The 16399-nt window shown below is 31.9% G+C and overlaps 1 protein-coding gene across 2 annotated transcripts; it reads right to left on the bottom strand.

Annotated features, from left to right (window-relative positions):
* Nucleotides 1-3467: 3467 nt before the first annotated feature.
* LOC116768074 (uncharacterized) lies at nt 3468-12640 on the bottom strand. Of its 2 annotated transcripts, XM_061523500.1 has the most exons (10): nt 12621-12640; nt 11978-12407; nt 10072-10255; nt 9587-9647; nt 9357-9498; nt 9150-9278; nt 7830-9026; nt 7626-7761; nt 5919-5971; nt 3468-5841 (listed from the first exon to the last, which is right to left on the bottom strand). In XM_061523500.1, exons 2-9 carry the CDS (start codon nt 12359-12361, stop codon nt 5946-5948), a joined length of 2259 nt encoding a protein of 752 aa, XP_061379484.1. In that variant the 5' UTR covers nt 12362-12407; nt 12621-12640; the 3' UTR covers nt 3468-5841; nt 5919-5945. The 2 variants fall into 2 exon arrangements, with proteins under 2 accessions (XP_061379484.1, XP_061379485.1); XM_061523501.1 differs by lacking the exon at nt 12621-12640 and having other exon boundaries at nt 9357-9495; nt 11978-12589.
* Between the last annotated feature and the right edge of the window lie 3759 nt (nt 12641-16399).

Consider the following 16399-nt stretch of genomic DNA (forward strand, 5'->3'; position numbering starts at 1 on the left):
TTAGAGCAGTTGGAAGTTGACGCCGATTTTGGCAAAAAAATCATCTTCAGCGACGAGGCGCATTTTTGGATGAATGGCTATGTCAACAAGCAAAATTGCCGTATTTGGGACGAGACCAATCCACACGAGGTTCACCAAGTGGCAATGCACCCGCAGAAAGTGACTGTTTGGTGCGGATTTTGGGCCGGAGGCGTGATTGGTCCGTATTTTTTCGAAAACGATAATGGTGTGGCCGTCACCGTCAATGGTGAGCGATACCGGTCGATGATAACCAACTTCTTTTGGCCTGAAATCGAGAATATGGATCTGGACAACATGTGGTTTCAACAGGACGGCGCTACGTGCCACACAGCACACGCTACGATGGAAGTTCTGCACGAGCAATTTCTGGACATGGTCATCTCGCGCGGAGGCGACGTGAACTGGCCACCGAGATCGTGCGATTTGACCCCGCTGGACTTTTTCTTGTGGGGTTTTCTTAAGTCGCAGGTCTATGCCAACAAGCCGCAAACCACCGATGCCCTCAAAGTCAACATACGCCACGCCATCGATCAAATACAGCCCGATTTGTGCGCCAGAGTCATCGAAAATTGGACCTTTCGTGTGCGCGCCACCAACCGAAGCCGTAGCGGTCATTTGAATGATGTCATATTCCATACATAATGGGGTCGATAGACCTTCCAAATAAAAAAAAAATTTCGCAAATATCTTTCCTACATGTATTTTTTTTTGCATTTCAAAGATTAAGCGCCCTTAATGGAAAACCCTATACATTTACATTTGTTGGGTTATAAGAGTTTTTCTTTTAATTCAATATTAAATACCTTAAAACTGTCTACCACAGACTACTAACAAAGGGGGGTTGTTTCTCAACATTTATTTAGAAATTTTTCATATTAACTGAAAATAAATATTATAAAACTATGTGCTTGATTAGCATTAGCTAATAACATGACAACTCATATAACATAAGCACTTTATATGTGACTAGCTGTTGCCCGCGGCTCCGCCCGCGTTTTGGTCGCCTTTCGCATAACCATATATATATATTCTTAGAAACAAGGTACGAATTGACTTTTTAAAAAATAACATTCGATACAATTCCACCGCTAATTTATTAAATTTACACAAAAATAAAAACAATTCTAAATGAATAACTTTCAACTATCTTGATTTAAACTAATCGTTAAATGAAATCCGAATATAACACAATCGAAAGATTTAAACACACTTCTAAAATCTACTAACGACTAAACTATCACACCAACGCGCGTTACGAACGAAAAAGAGCCCTGATGTCCTCTGACAACTGCTTATATGTCGTTTGAGTCTCTCCTACCCTCTCATATTCCTACAATATATATATATATATATATATATATATCAACCTTAAAATAATAACACACAGTGAAGAATAGACGCAGCCTATTTTACAGGCCGAACCAAGATTACAAGACCAACATCAACCAATCAAATCAAAACTGTTTACAACACTAAAGTCCGAAAAGCAAACCAAAACCGACTAAGAGAATCGAAACAATTCACAGACCATCACAACCAACAAACAAAAATGAACATCCGAACCGCCTGGTAGTCATTACACAACGGAGAATCTTAACACCGCGATCTAGGTTGATGACGTATTTTATCAACGCCATCTATCGAGCACAGTGTTCAACACTTCAACCGCGCCCGCGCGCGTTATTTGTAATTTTTGTTACCTTTCATAAGTTTTAATGTTAAGATTAACATATATTAGAACATACTTTTTTAGTAACTAATATAAAAAATTAACTAGTAACTAATATATAACATATAACTAATCATTATTAAATTGTATTGTTTAAAAGTTTTGAAGCAGTGCTTGAAGTAAATTTTCAATTTACCATAACTTCTTTTTCCCTTAACCGATTTTGACGAAACAAAGTTTTGGCAATGCTCCTAATTATATGTAATCCAACTGTGAAAACCGCATTCAAATCTGTTGAGTAGTTTTGAAGTTATAGCGTACCAGACAGACAGACAAAAATTCCAAAAATTGTTTTTTGGTTTCCATGACCCTTCTTTAATTGCTTCCTATCAGATTTTTGGAAAAATATTTAATGTACAGACATTCGATTTTTACTGTCTTATTATAATTATAATTGTTAGGTATATTGATGATAGACTAGCAATTAACACATACAATACCTTACTTTAGTAGGTTTGCGAAACTCTCATTTGTTACTAAGTACCTGTAAAATAGCAATCACTATATATTAAGGCCTTGAAAGCCACTTCGTTGTATCTTTAGAAATCCAACACGTTGGTTTCCTTTCAGCTAACTCCCTCGCTGAATTTATTTCATTATCAGAAGCGCTCCCTTAACTGTCTGTTCCTCTAACTTTATTTATATTAACTATTATAAAATCTTATAGTGTCGAACAGTTAACTCAAAAGGAATAATATTGAAACTTCTTGGATTTCGAAACACAATATGTCACATAAAACAAAGCGTCTTTTTGTTAAATGATCAGTCAGATGTCACGTTCTGCAAATAACATACCTACCTATATTTTTTAGAATCCTATTGAATTCTATAAATATAAATGGTACATATATAATATAATAGAAAACAAACAAAGATACTTTCATATTTATAAGATAAAATATCTAATGTACACCCGAAATCGACATATACCTTATTCATATATGTATTTAACAAGCACAAATCGTCAAAAAACCGCGAAACTTCAGTGGTAAAGGCAGTATCTCTCCTCCACCATCTCGTCTCATCCCGTAATTAGTATTTTCCTTAATACATTGTTCTTGTTAAATTTATTAATATAGATATTTCGTTACCTCACTATTAATATGATATTTTTGTGTATTCTTGAGCAATTATAGATAAATTCAAATTCAAAGCATACAATTTTAACCTAATATATTTATATTATTTCCAACTGACGCGGAAGAGTTTTATAGAAAATGTTTTTCTGTCTCGCTACTTTTGATTGCAAAAAAATATCTTATCCAAAAATCGAACTCAACTTACTTATGTCGACTATATGGGACTGAAGAGCGAGAACTAAGCAAGTTTTTATACAGACTTTTATTCTGACTTCATCAATGGTCCCCTCCAATGCCTCTTATTTGATAGCAGAAATTTAAAAAAAACGTTTTTTTAAAAATAAATCTATTCTTACTTAAAGTACTAGGTACGGAAACCAACAAATAATATATCATATCCAAACTACAAGTATCTTGACATTTTTTTTCTCTGTGATCCATTTTATCATTAGCCTACTTTGCTTATTCTTTACTGTTTTGTAACTACGACTTCAGAGATTCAAAAGTTTCCCTAGTTCGACGACGAAACGTAGACTTAAGCAGTAACTTGCCAATCCAACGACGTAAAAAATTACTGTATAGCTGTAAAAAAAAAAAACACAGATTACGTTAAGGTTTCTTTATAATAAAACAGAGAATCCACTTCTTCAGTCATTATTTATTTATTCGGTTTAATCACATCCATTTTTTACGAACAATGACTTACAACTAATCCTTATATACTTTAAGTAACACGTAGGACAGCAAAATTAAACGACTTTAATGTCTTTTAAGACTTAAATGTATTTTAAGAATATTAAAAATATTATATATATATATTTTTTTATATAAAAGCAACAAACTAGACGAAAACGTGAACAAGTAAAGGAACTAATATCATTAAGTTATATTAATTGCATTTATACACACATGTTTAATGTAATCAAATAATAATATATCCTTAACCGTAAAGCCTTATTTAATAGTAGACGTCATATAAGTTATATGAAAATATAATGAATATAATTCCATATAGGTAGTTACTTAGACACTGCAGCTAGTACTTATATTTAAATATATAGGTTTACATACAACCAAAGAGTTACCTAAACTAGAAATGCATCGTATAAAATAATTAAGATTTAACAATAAATTAAAGCTCACAAGAAAATAGGTTTCGGCTTGCAGAGAATAGACAATGAAATTAATTCTTGCATTTTATGATAATGTGGGTAGTTGTTAAAATCAGCAATGATTATGATACTTTCAACTTTATAAATGAAGTTTTTAATCATTTTACTACAACATTAATGACGATGTTACAGTCTTGAAGAAACATATTTTTGTATATATACCTTGATGGATATTGTAATGACTTTCCGATAAGAAAAAAGCATCCATCTATTGTCTATAGCCGTATAATAAGATTCTGAAAACAACGTATAATGATACCGGACGTTGTGATTTTTTATAATAGACACTGTAAATATTGTTTATACATTGAAAAAAAAATCACGAATCTTCGTAAACATTGTTCTAAAATGCTCTCATCATTGATTCATCTTAATAATAGGATGATGTTTAATACCCCAAAACATCGGAAGTTTTTTTTTGTATATATTTACACATTACTAAAATGTTCTTTCCCAACTTTATACATAAAATGCAACAATTCAAAAACGTAACGAGATTCCCGCTTAATATGCTCTCAGTCTTTTCTAATCTTGCAAAGTTTTCACGAAACTCTACCAAAGCTCAATAATCACCAATCCTTACCATCACACTTGCGAGAAATTATACAATACTTAGGACTAAAATCATTACAGAATAACAGTACCACGTGATGAATGGACTATAGCTAGCACGAGTTAAAACTACCCTCACATCAACCAATTTCATTGGCACACAATTCTAAATACACTAACACAATGCGAAATAGCACTGTCAGATGAGTCGTGTTTTTTGTGTTGTTGAATACATAAAATGATAAAGGTTTAAAATTAAATGACTTTTACTATAACAATAAATTCGTATTCACTTAAAATTCGTTAATTAATAAGTTAGTGGACAAAAATACTACTTGTATTAGGACTAACGAGATCACATTGGCTATAAATATAATTAAATACTTTGTATTAGCATCTGCTAACAGTGACCCTTTCCAATAGCATTTATGGAACTTCAAATTAGGGATGTTGCGAATGTTGGCATCCACATCCGTATACACGATCATTCGTATTTGCATCTCGTCTAATAATATTGCCATGACACTGAATTCTCCAAATGACGTGAGAGTAAAGAAACACCAGATATTTTCAGCTCTGATGCAACTTTCAAGAAGCTACTCACATAAGAAGAGAATTAATTTATTGACACTTCTCTTAATACTTAAATGGTAGAATCTTAATCAACGCGACTTCAAACTGTTATCTAAAAACACGCATATTATTATTAGCTCCATATGAGAGTCTACCAAAGACACAGTTTTTTTAATAGCAAAGGATTAATAGCAACAAATAACCTGCATTGCCAAAAAGCGACAACCTTTATACGTATCATTGAATATAATGCTTCCGTATTCAAATTTTATAGTTAAAATAGTTAATCATTTATAGGAATTCACTCACTACTTAAATTTTAAACAAAAAAAGATGAAAATTTTAAGCTAACGAGACAAAAGCTTTTTGTCCATCCGTCCGTCCGTCTCTACATCCGCGGATGTGAAAAAAGGCATCCGCAACATCCCTACTTCAAACTTCTTAGTACTTCATGGTACTTCATACTAAGGTTCTTCAGCATTCAACTAACTTTGAACGTAATTATGACACTAAGTCTCTATATAAAACGTTTTATGACGTGTTGAAAACTAGACATAGAGATTGGAAAGCTGGAAATAAACAGTCCGCGTTGTGAAGAATTGGGAGAGTTAATTTATGTTATACAATATATTATATGTGCGAGTGCAAAGCCTATGTATAAGATAAAGAAAAATCTCATCGCCTTATACAGCACCAACATATTTTCGATTGTAGGCTGGAAGATAAATAATAAATTACTTTTATGCCATTAAAAAAGTTTATATTAATTTTATGCCATCAATCTTTACTCACTATAAGGCATTCGCTGATCAGCAAGTTTCATCCTAGAACATTCCGATAATTCTCTGTACACGATGTTGAGGAAATTCTTTTGAGGAAAATTGCAATCTTTTACTACCAATTTGTAGACCAAACTAATTAGCGTGTTGATAGAACTAAGGAAAAGTTTAAATTATATTGCACCTTTTAAATAATAAAGGTTGTAGTTGTAGCATTCAAGTGTTAAAGCATTTTATTTTATAAAGAAATTATGTGTAAGATTGATCGGAAATAAGGGCGCCATCGTCTCCGCAATATTTTCTGATTTGACATAAGACAAATGCATAATATTCCAATAGAAAAAGAAAGAGTTATAAAGAAACTAAAGTTCGCAGTATATTCCAAGAGCTACAAGGACCAATTAGGTTAAAAAAGTAGGGCAATTTAAAAAACAATTTCAATATCAGGTTTTATCATCTACATCTCAACACATATAATTTAAATTATGTGTTTTATTTATCTATTATGGATATATACGATAGTTCTGGGCCTTTAGGTTACTAGCACGGCTAATGATTTCAAATAATTTGATCTCTGATTTTTAGGCAGAGCAGGGTCAAAGGGCCCCCAGACCTTGCTTATTTTTTGACGGACTGAACATATATAATAGGTTAGTATTAGCGTGTATAGTAAAGGTATACATATTTGCTAGCTTATACCGACGGCCAATTCTCAGGTGCCAGATGCTACAGATAAGTAATAATTGTACTAACTTTACTTGTAGTGTGAGGTCTCATTTTTACGTATGTTGTAGGAAACATTGTAAACAATTTAAAATGATAACTGCCAGACACCATGTGTGGACAAATTTTTTTGCCAGACACATTAAAAATCGAAAGCAAAAGTTATTCTGTACCATTTAGACAATTAGATAATAATAAATATTTATTTCTTGTTAAAGCTTTCATTGGACAATTTAATATCATGCACACGCTCTCACTCACAGCGACGGTTTAATTATGTTTTAGGGATATTTGACCCCAAAGGATCATTCTGGCAACATACAAAATACTTTGAAATAGCCCCCTAAATATTAAAGTTGAAAATCAAGTATCAGCCTGTAAGATTGTGTTTTGACTAAATGTAAGGTTAGTGTTAACCTATTTTGTATGTTTCATCCGTCAGAATATAAGTGAAGTCCTGAGGCCCTGGGATCTTGATTTAAAACAACTTTAAATACTCCATAAGTTGTTATTATTTATCTTTTAAAATTTACCTTTAACTTAAAACCGACGTATTTTGTATTTTTATAAATTCACCAGCAGATATCATACGAAGATATCAAGATCTCCACATCAACGTGTTACGTTTAAGAGAGACACATAATATTGATGTTTTGTAAAAGAACAAAACAAGTATTATGCGTTGTAGAAAACTCACAGGGATGCAGTTTACTGATTGCTGATTAAAATGCTATGACACTTGACATTTGCAGCACTTCAACCATAGAGAGGATAAGAGTAAGAGAAAATACAACTACCATAGAGAAACTGCTTGGATTTTCATACTTTTCTAATCATTTAGAACATTTCACAGTCTGCTTTTTCACATCGACGCTGTATGTTTTCTTCGACATAGTATAATACATTTTTTTTTTCTAGTTCAAAACATTAATATTATGGACTATTACTTTCCAAGATTGCAGTATGAAAAATAACAAATTTTATACACAAAGGATACGAAAGCATCTATCAGCATCAGCTGGGTTCGCAAACCTCACAACAGCACATCCAGGTGTTGTGAACTCCAAGTACACTACGTGACCTAGTTCAGATAATTTGTGACCGAGATTCAGGAAATTCGTATTCGGTGGCAACTGTTACAAAAGAAAAACCGTTCGAATATTACATTTGTTTTGAAGATAATTTTATTGGTAATACTCACGTTGCTTATTTGTAGTGTGACCGGATCGCTTCTGAACATTTGAACGTTTGTGGTCATCAGACGTGGTCCATTTGGTCTTATCGCGTTCTGAACAGGTCCGCTAGGTGCCAAAGGCCGTGATGCCATAGGACTTATAGGAGTGGGGAATCTATTTAATGGTGCTGGTACTCTAGGGCCTATTGAAATATGAACCATTTGATTGGGTCGTGGGCCTCTTGGACCTGTTAATTGTAATGGTCCAGAAGGATGACCTTGAGTCATAGGTCTTGCACATCCAGAAATAGGACTATGTCTTAATTGAAGATTTCCAGGACCAGGGACTCGAACGGGTCCTGATAAAGGTCCAGGACCTGAAATAGGGCCAGGCATAGACATGGGACCGCGAATAACACCAGGCCTAGGCATAGGACCAGAAACAGACAAAGGTCCGAGGCCAGGCATGGGGTTAGGTCCAGAAATCGGACCAGAGTTTGTCATAGGTCCAGGATAATTTATTAGACCCGAACCTGATATAGACCCAGAACTGGCTATCCCCAAAACACGACCCGAATTCTGGATAGCACCCGGTCCTCTGATTTGCCCCGAAACGGGATGTTGGGGATTTATAACAGCAGAGGAAATAACAAGTCTATCTGAATCGTTTGATACTGGGGGACAAATGTAATTCTGGTTGCTTCTAGGATCCCTGGTAGTCATGACAGGCATTCGATTCGCTGAAATATTTGAGCCATTGGAGTTTATATTGACAGAACAGTTTTGACCAGTAAAATTCGTCAAAGGCGTATTATGGAAACTCGGTTTTTGTCCGATAGGACCAAATTGATTTTCATCCATGTGCGAAATTTGGGACAAACTTTCACTGGAATCAGCACTGTTTCTTGTGCATAAATCGGTTTGGCTAGTTTGACTATAAGGAGTCCCGGAGGAACGTGAATAATTAATGTCCCGATCGAGGGTCACCCCGATTCTATTGAGAAGGTCTGGTTGGAACAAACTCGCATCAATCGCAGAGTTTTGTCCTTGAATGAATCTTTTGTATTGATCAGGTAAATCTCGAACCGGTTTTCCGAATTTGCCTAAACCCGGCCCTACACTTACAAGACCTTTGGGCAACAAGGTTTTAACGTTAGGGGATCTGTTTATAGTGACTTTAAGTTTTTTCCCGTAGAATATTTGCCCATTAAGCATTGACACTGCCTGAAAAAACATAGAAATGTGATTTTTTTTAAATAAAAGTGAGAAATCTCAGATGACAATGTTTTTTTCAGATTATTCTTAATATTTCCTTTCCTCATGCTGAAATTATGAATACAAACTTACCTGAACAGCTTCCAGAGGGTGGCTGTACATAGCATTGGCATATCTGTGCAGAGATGTGACAACAGAGCACATTACTACCCTACCTGCCAACTCCAATACTTCCTTCAACTCTGATTTATCACAGCGAAACTGAAGGTATACAAGAAAATACTTTTGTAGGTATACAAGAAATTACTTAAAATTTGCAGGAAGACATCTAAAACCTACATTCGTGACATCAACCCAATTAGTGATAGGTGGCAAAATCCCTAACGAACGAAGATAATCTTCCTTTATGTGGAAATCGTTCGACTCAGTTTCGTTTTCTTCGTTATTTCTTGATGGACTTTCAACATTTTGTGAGTCTCTGCTTGAAAAATATCAAACGTTTTAAATAACCTCCTAGAAATGTAATTAAATAACCTCCTAGAAACTCATATTTTATTATTTAATCTTACCTATCTCCTATTCCGGTGATAACGTTGGAGTCAGCCTCGCTGTCTCTTTCATCTTTGGTTTCTATAGCAATATTAATATAAAATTAAATAGGATTTTATAAAAAAAAAAAAATTATTGCACACAAAGTAAAAATATTTTATATAAAATAAATCATGTATCAGTAAACGGATATTGACAACAAAAAAAATATCTTTTATTGCTCTTATTATATACTCTGACTTAGTAATATATAAGTAAAATATAAGTATCGTAAGTCCAACGAAACGAGATAATGTTTGTAAATATAATTATACTTGCAGATTTAAAATATGGAATTTAACTCGGAATTTTAACGATTTGTATATCTACAACATTAAAAAGAGACACTAAAAAAATTATTAATGCTATTCTCCAGAATATTAAGAAATTCTTTTCTATTAACAATTATTATTTCCCATATAGTATCATTAACTGATATAATTAAATAAGCATATTATTGACTAGCCTTGTGCCCCCTCAACCATTTCGCTCTCAATTGCGATAGTCAGTTTTCCTTCAAACTCTTTCTCTCTTAATTTCTCCCTAACTGCATCAAGTTGTTCCTTGGAAGCAAAATTCAGTTTAATTTGAAAATCTGAATCCGTGTTGCCCTCTCTACTGTCGTTTATTTTCGATATGTGAACACCACACTGTAAGAAAACAGGTGAAGCTAATAGCTATAGACACATATAATATGTTATCAAATAACAAGATGTATTGTTATGTAAATATTGTTAATAGGAAAAAAGTTATGCATTAAAAAAAAAACTAATCCTTACAAATCAAATTTTCTTCAAACAAAATAAAACTTCTATAGTCATTCTAATAATTTCAATAGACAGTATATGATAAATTCACTGACTGTATTTTTCAATGTATGTGATGAGAAGAGATTTTATGTCAAAAATTTATGTATTTAGTGGTTGCTTTTAGACTCTTTAAGACAAAAAAAAAAAAACTCACAGGCCAAATAACTGACAGTAAAAGTTTGAAGGGTTCTCAACAAAGTAAACATTTAGTTTAAATAAAGTGCCCCAAGTAGGATACTACTAATAGTTCAGATCTCAAGATAACAAACCAACCAAGTCATAATGCAATAGTGATATCAGAGGTTCCCAAACTTATTTTATCTACCGCTCACTTTGAGAATAAATTATTTTTTAGCTCCCCCATTTGTATACCTACTGAAAAACCACTATAACTTATCCTAGCTGAATTTAATTACAAATCACCCCCAGTCCTCTACAAAACCGCCCATTTCTTTCTGAATCTCTTACTGAACGTTGAGCCCTACAGCACCCATAAGGTTGCATTATCATCCACTGTTGAAACACTCCATTACAGTATATAATAGCCAAAAAAATATCCTGTGGCACTAACGTGGTCACATATTAAGGATAAACTATAACAAAGGGTATAAAATTAATTAAATTTACTTTTAGTTAATGTTGCGCCCGTCAGAGTGTATATGAACTTAATGCGATCTTCTGAGCCTAATGAATATCACATAGAAGCACATGTACGCAGCATCTATCTTATAATGCATTTCAATTATTGTCTTAACCAAGTACAAAAATCCTAACTTGAGTATGAAACTGTCCAAAATTTATGAGCTATACAAAACTTTCGATCATTAAATAATTGGATTTATACTATAAAATAACATCAGTACTTTCGCTAGCGCAATAATGTTAATAGTCTTAAAAAAATGTCTAGTCTACAGGTTACAACTATCATTAAAGCAAGTAATTTTTGGGCCAATATCTACTTCATCACCAGCGGATAAGATATTCCAATAAGAAATGTATTTTATATACTGTGGAAAACAAATACAACTAACTTGTGAACCAAGAGTACTTGTGATAATATAAAATGTTTATTCAGAATAATCAATAGAAAGTGCACAGACGAAAACTTCTCATCATTCCATGGATTCACCGTGCCGATGCCGGGTCCATCGTGTTGCTGGGAGAGGAGGTTTAACAGTGCCTGGGACTTGCGACCCAGGTGTCCAGGTGTGTTAAAGGGTCCCTATCTTATGCAAGATAAACACACCTCCACTGTCCAAGCTCCTCTCTCTACCTAACCAAATTTGAAATGAACCTACTAAGGCTGCGTTAGAAGTATATGCTGTTATGCGAGTTCCATGATTTTTAATAATCCAAAAATTGCCTCAACCAGCCTAAAGTTGTGTTCACTTTGCACTATACAATAAGATTATTTAAGTTTATTACATTTCAATAACAAACCACATATTTGTTTAATAAGTCTATATGGTGTTTTAACATCACAATGACAGTCAAATCGAACAACACTATCACAATTAGAGTGGAAGCTTTATTAACTGTGCAATTATAAATATGTTTACTTACAGTATCCCGGATGAAGTTGAGAACCTGTTGTGATGTCCAGTCACAACTTGCATTCCTCACTATCAAAGAGAACTTTGGCTCCTCTTCTATACTAGGATCGACCTGATCCTCAGTTTGCGTATCAGTATACCTTCGTCTTTTTATGCTATTTGGGTTATCATTACAATCGTTCTCCGGCAATGATTTCTCGGGGCTCTTGCGTTTCTGGCCATTTGATGGTAAATTACTCGGATTAGCATCAACATCTATTTTTTCAACGTTGTTATAATTTGAGAGTTCAGAATTTTCATTGTCTTCTGGCTCTTCTTTCACAGCTTCTGATTTTAATACCGATGATTCCAAAGCTTTCACCTGGTCACTTTGGTTATTTTCATTTGAATCCATATTATTTATGCGTTAAGACGCAAGTTACACAGGTGTATTACCTCTACTGCCAAAATTTATATTGAAAACCTTTACATTTTTTAATACTAATTTTATTATGTTCAAACAATAGGCTCACATAAAATATTAGGGAATATTTATTCTTCGTAAAATCTTATTAATTATAACAAATATCACTTTCTATCCCTTAGACCTTTAGACTATAATATTCCTATAATTTTAACAATAAATAGGAAAAAGGCCGATTCTACAAATTTACCTGTTGACACTTGTGTCAATTTATGATTTTGCATTGACAGTTTCCTCCACAGATTTCAATTTCACATTTTCTCTTAACTGTCTTAAAGCTGAGTACATATCAATGATCAAAATACCTTTTTAAATGATCTCTGAATCCGAATCAAATTTAAATATTCAGAGTTTCCTTGGTAGTTCATTCAAACTTTATTTTCAAGAAAATATTTAACAAGCCTTAACTGATTTCAATTAGAATCATTAAAAAAAAATTTAGTCTTTCGAAAGACTTTATCTAAGCTGTAACACATTACGATTTTTCATTTGTTATGCAATGAGCGGAATTGTAAATATAATATGGGCATATTTTTAAAACCAACGATTTTACGATGCTTGTTGAATATGAATTATGGACTTTCTTCTAAATGGTCAAACAATGTAATTAGTACATTATGTTTTATCATATTTATTTATATATATAAACAAATGTAACTAAATTTATACGTATAATGTAGTTGTATATATATACAACTACATTATATATATATATATATATATATATATATATATATATATATATATATACATATATTTTATTGATGCGTTATATTTCATTAAGTTTATTATTTTTATGTATTTATCTTAATATCTCCTATCTTGCAATACCTCCATCTTGTTTGCATATTTTCCTGTTACTTAAATTTGTCTGGAAGAGACTGCTAATAGCAACAAGTCCTTTGCATAGGTACATTGTATGTTTTTGTTTCAGTTTTTTTCTAGTCATCGTTTGATTATTTTGTGTGAAACAAAATAAATAAATAAATAGATAAATTGCGCATTTCATTGCATCTTATTTCGTTGTTGAATTGGAGAAGTTACATTAATAACAATGTTCCCAATAGCTGAAGACGAAAATGTTTTATTAAGATAATTAACCAACTGTCAAATGTAATTTTGAGTTCATGACTGTTATTTTTAACTAATGTACTTTCCAGTTTCTTTACCAAATTTAGCACGAATCAGCATTCATTCATATATTTTCTTTAAGAAACCTTGGTGACCAAAAAATTCTTTAAATCAATATGTATCCTTCTTTATATTATATATCTCCTTTGTCTTCTAGTTGAAGTTGCAACAGCATACAATCATTCATTGTACATTTAAAGAAAAATCAGTTTTTTTATTTCCTACTCAAACATCAAGTTAACAGACGATATTTAGTAATACTGGTCAACAAATTAAAAATGAAAATAGAATACTACATTACCGCGTTGAGACAGACGTAGATACATATGGAAATTAACAAATTTCATTTGCAATGTTAGCTTTTCTTTCGTCTGCACCACAAGCAGCGAAATTATATGCATGGGGCTTTAAAACTTTATTTAATCTTAAGTATGGGATATTTATTTGTCATTTTTTTACTACCTTTTATTAGAAACAGGCTAACAAAGTATAACAACTCTTTTAATATTGATGAATTTTTAAGTGTGCTAATTGAGTGGTAGCCCGAACAAATGTAAAGTTTAAGCCACAATTATGCACACCGTATTTACAATATTTTTATCGATATATCGATATTATCAATATATTAATCATCCTCAGTATTGTAATCATAAAATTCCTTGAAGTAATTAAATTCCTAAAATTATAAAAACCCTTACATTACCTAACACGATAGTATTAACATTTATATTTAAACATATTTAGATTTTCCTAAAGCAGTTACAATAATAAGATGATAATGATAATGATAATCAAAGTTTGTAAGCTTTAGGAAGTAATTAATCATACGACTGGTAATATAGTTTAAAGTTTTAAGAGAATTTAATACTTAGTATAATTTGAAATAGTTACTGGCTGGAGCAGAAAAGACAAAATAAACTAATAAAAAAAAAAGACTTGGACTATTCGGATACACCAACAAAATTAGAGATTAATGATTTTTTGACCGAAAAGCTAGAAGACTTCTTGTCATGATACGAGGGTATATACATTCATTTATGATAAATCCCGCGCTCGTTACCTCGATGTAATTTTTTCTTGCTCTTGCTACCGACAGGTACAAATAGCCACTGTCAGACTGTCTGCTTTCATTAAACCTTCGTCGTTTATTATTTTGAGGAAGATGTTTGTTAACGATATTCAAAAAATTTTTGAGAACATTTCATTACAAAATTAAGATTAACAGCATTAAAACATAATTGTCAATAAATTTTTTTCCCGCCAAGAATGTTTTACTGGTTTACTCGGTTGAATTATATGATAAACATATGTTTAAAATTTTCAATACATATATTTAGATAATAAAAATTAACTTGTTTTTTTCTCTTTAGGTTTATGGTAATCGGTAATTGTTTAACTATATGACAGCCATGTTAAGTTTTCCATGAAAAAGACGAAAATTATACTATATATATTAAATCGTGTAAATAAAATAAGTTAAATCTTTAATAACAGTGTCTGTAATTACTTATGGTACTTTTAGATTTTTTTGTGTTGTTAAACAACATTTGTGGATGTGATTCAAAAATTTTAATAGGTAATAATAATATTCTGGTCATTCTGGCAATCGTTGTGGCCTGATTATATTTTAAAATTCACACTTTCTTACAAAATTATTAAAATTTATTACTAGATTTATACTTTATATACATTCCTCTCGAGTTCGTTTTTATTTAATGTATTTTTTATTATTATTATTTAATTACACCAGATTATCAGGATGTAAAATTAATTTAAGAACTCATCCAACATTCAGATATTACGAATCCCGATCAAAAGGAAATTATTTTCCTGATAACAATTTTAACACATGGCGCCGGAAGCGAAATATATACAGTAAAAAATAATTTAAATCTTATTATGAAAAAGTCGTTTAATATCCAACGTTTCACTACGAAGATCTTTATAACGTAACATTTGTAATAATTTAATAAAATGTTCGTAGCCAAGTAAAACAAATTACAAAGAAAAATGTGTCAGTATGGACTTTATAGATATACTCACAACAATAAACAATAACCCTGTGTTGAAGACAAAAGTTAAAGCTAAAAGCTTTGGACTAAATGAAATAAGTTAGAACCTACCACCACTAAGGCTTCAGTATATAATACCCTGTGCCAATATGGCCCACTTTTATGAAGCTATTGAGTTAGTAATGACTCACAGGAGGCCATTTCTGTTCCATACAACTTTATAGGGTTTAAAATTTTACTGGAATGAAAGAGGGAAAAGCACTGTAGGGATAAATGAGAGTCGAATTAAAGTAAAATGTAATAGAGCCTATTTTTATAAGTTTCGGCTTAATTCACACGATTTATGGAATATTTTTCCAAGTTTAACGTCTTTATTAACAGACTCAATTAATATTTTTTTCTTTATTCATATAATGAATTGAGTAAATACTATATGTTGAAATACGAAGAAGGACATCTTATGGAACAATAGCTTTTTTTTTAAGATTTCAGTTAAAAGCTGGAAATGTTTGGTTATATTAGGGTGTTAGTAACATTAATTTCTCCAATTGAATTTAATTTTTAATAGGGTCTGGGTTGACAGTTAATTGGATTTGGATTTGGATTTGGATATTAAGTGTGAAGAAAATTATAACAAATAAATTATAATGTGACCACTCTTATTATCAAATGCAATTTAAAATCCTCTTCTTATAAAAGAGAAACCCAGGACCTTATAGCTGGATGGGAGTAACTACTTTACTTAACTTTGAATGGGAATTTGACTATGTATAACATTCTTTATTCTGTTATGTCATTTGTCATTTATCAGTTACTAGTAGCATCA

The sequence above is a fragment of the Danaus plexippus genome, chromosome 19 (assembly GCF_018135715.1).
Source record: "Danaus plexippus chromosome 19, MEX_DaPlex, whole genome shotgun sequence".
In the NCBI taxonomy this organism is placed as follows: domain Eukaryota; kingdom Metazoa; phylum Arthropoda; class Insecta; order Lepidoptera; family Nymphalidae; genus Danaus; species Danaus plexippus.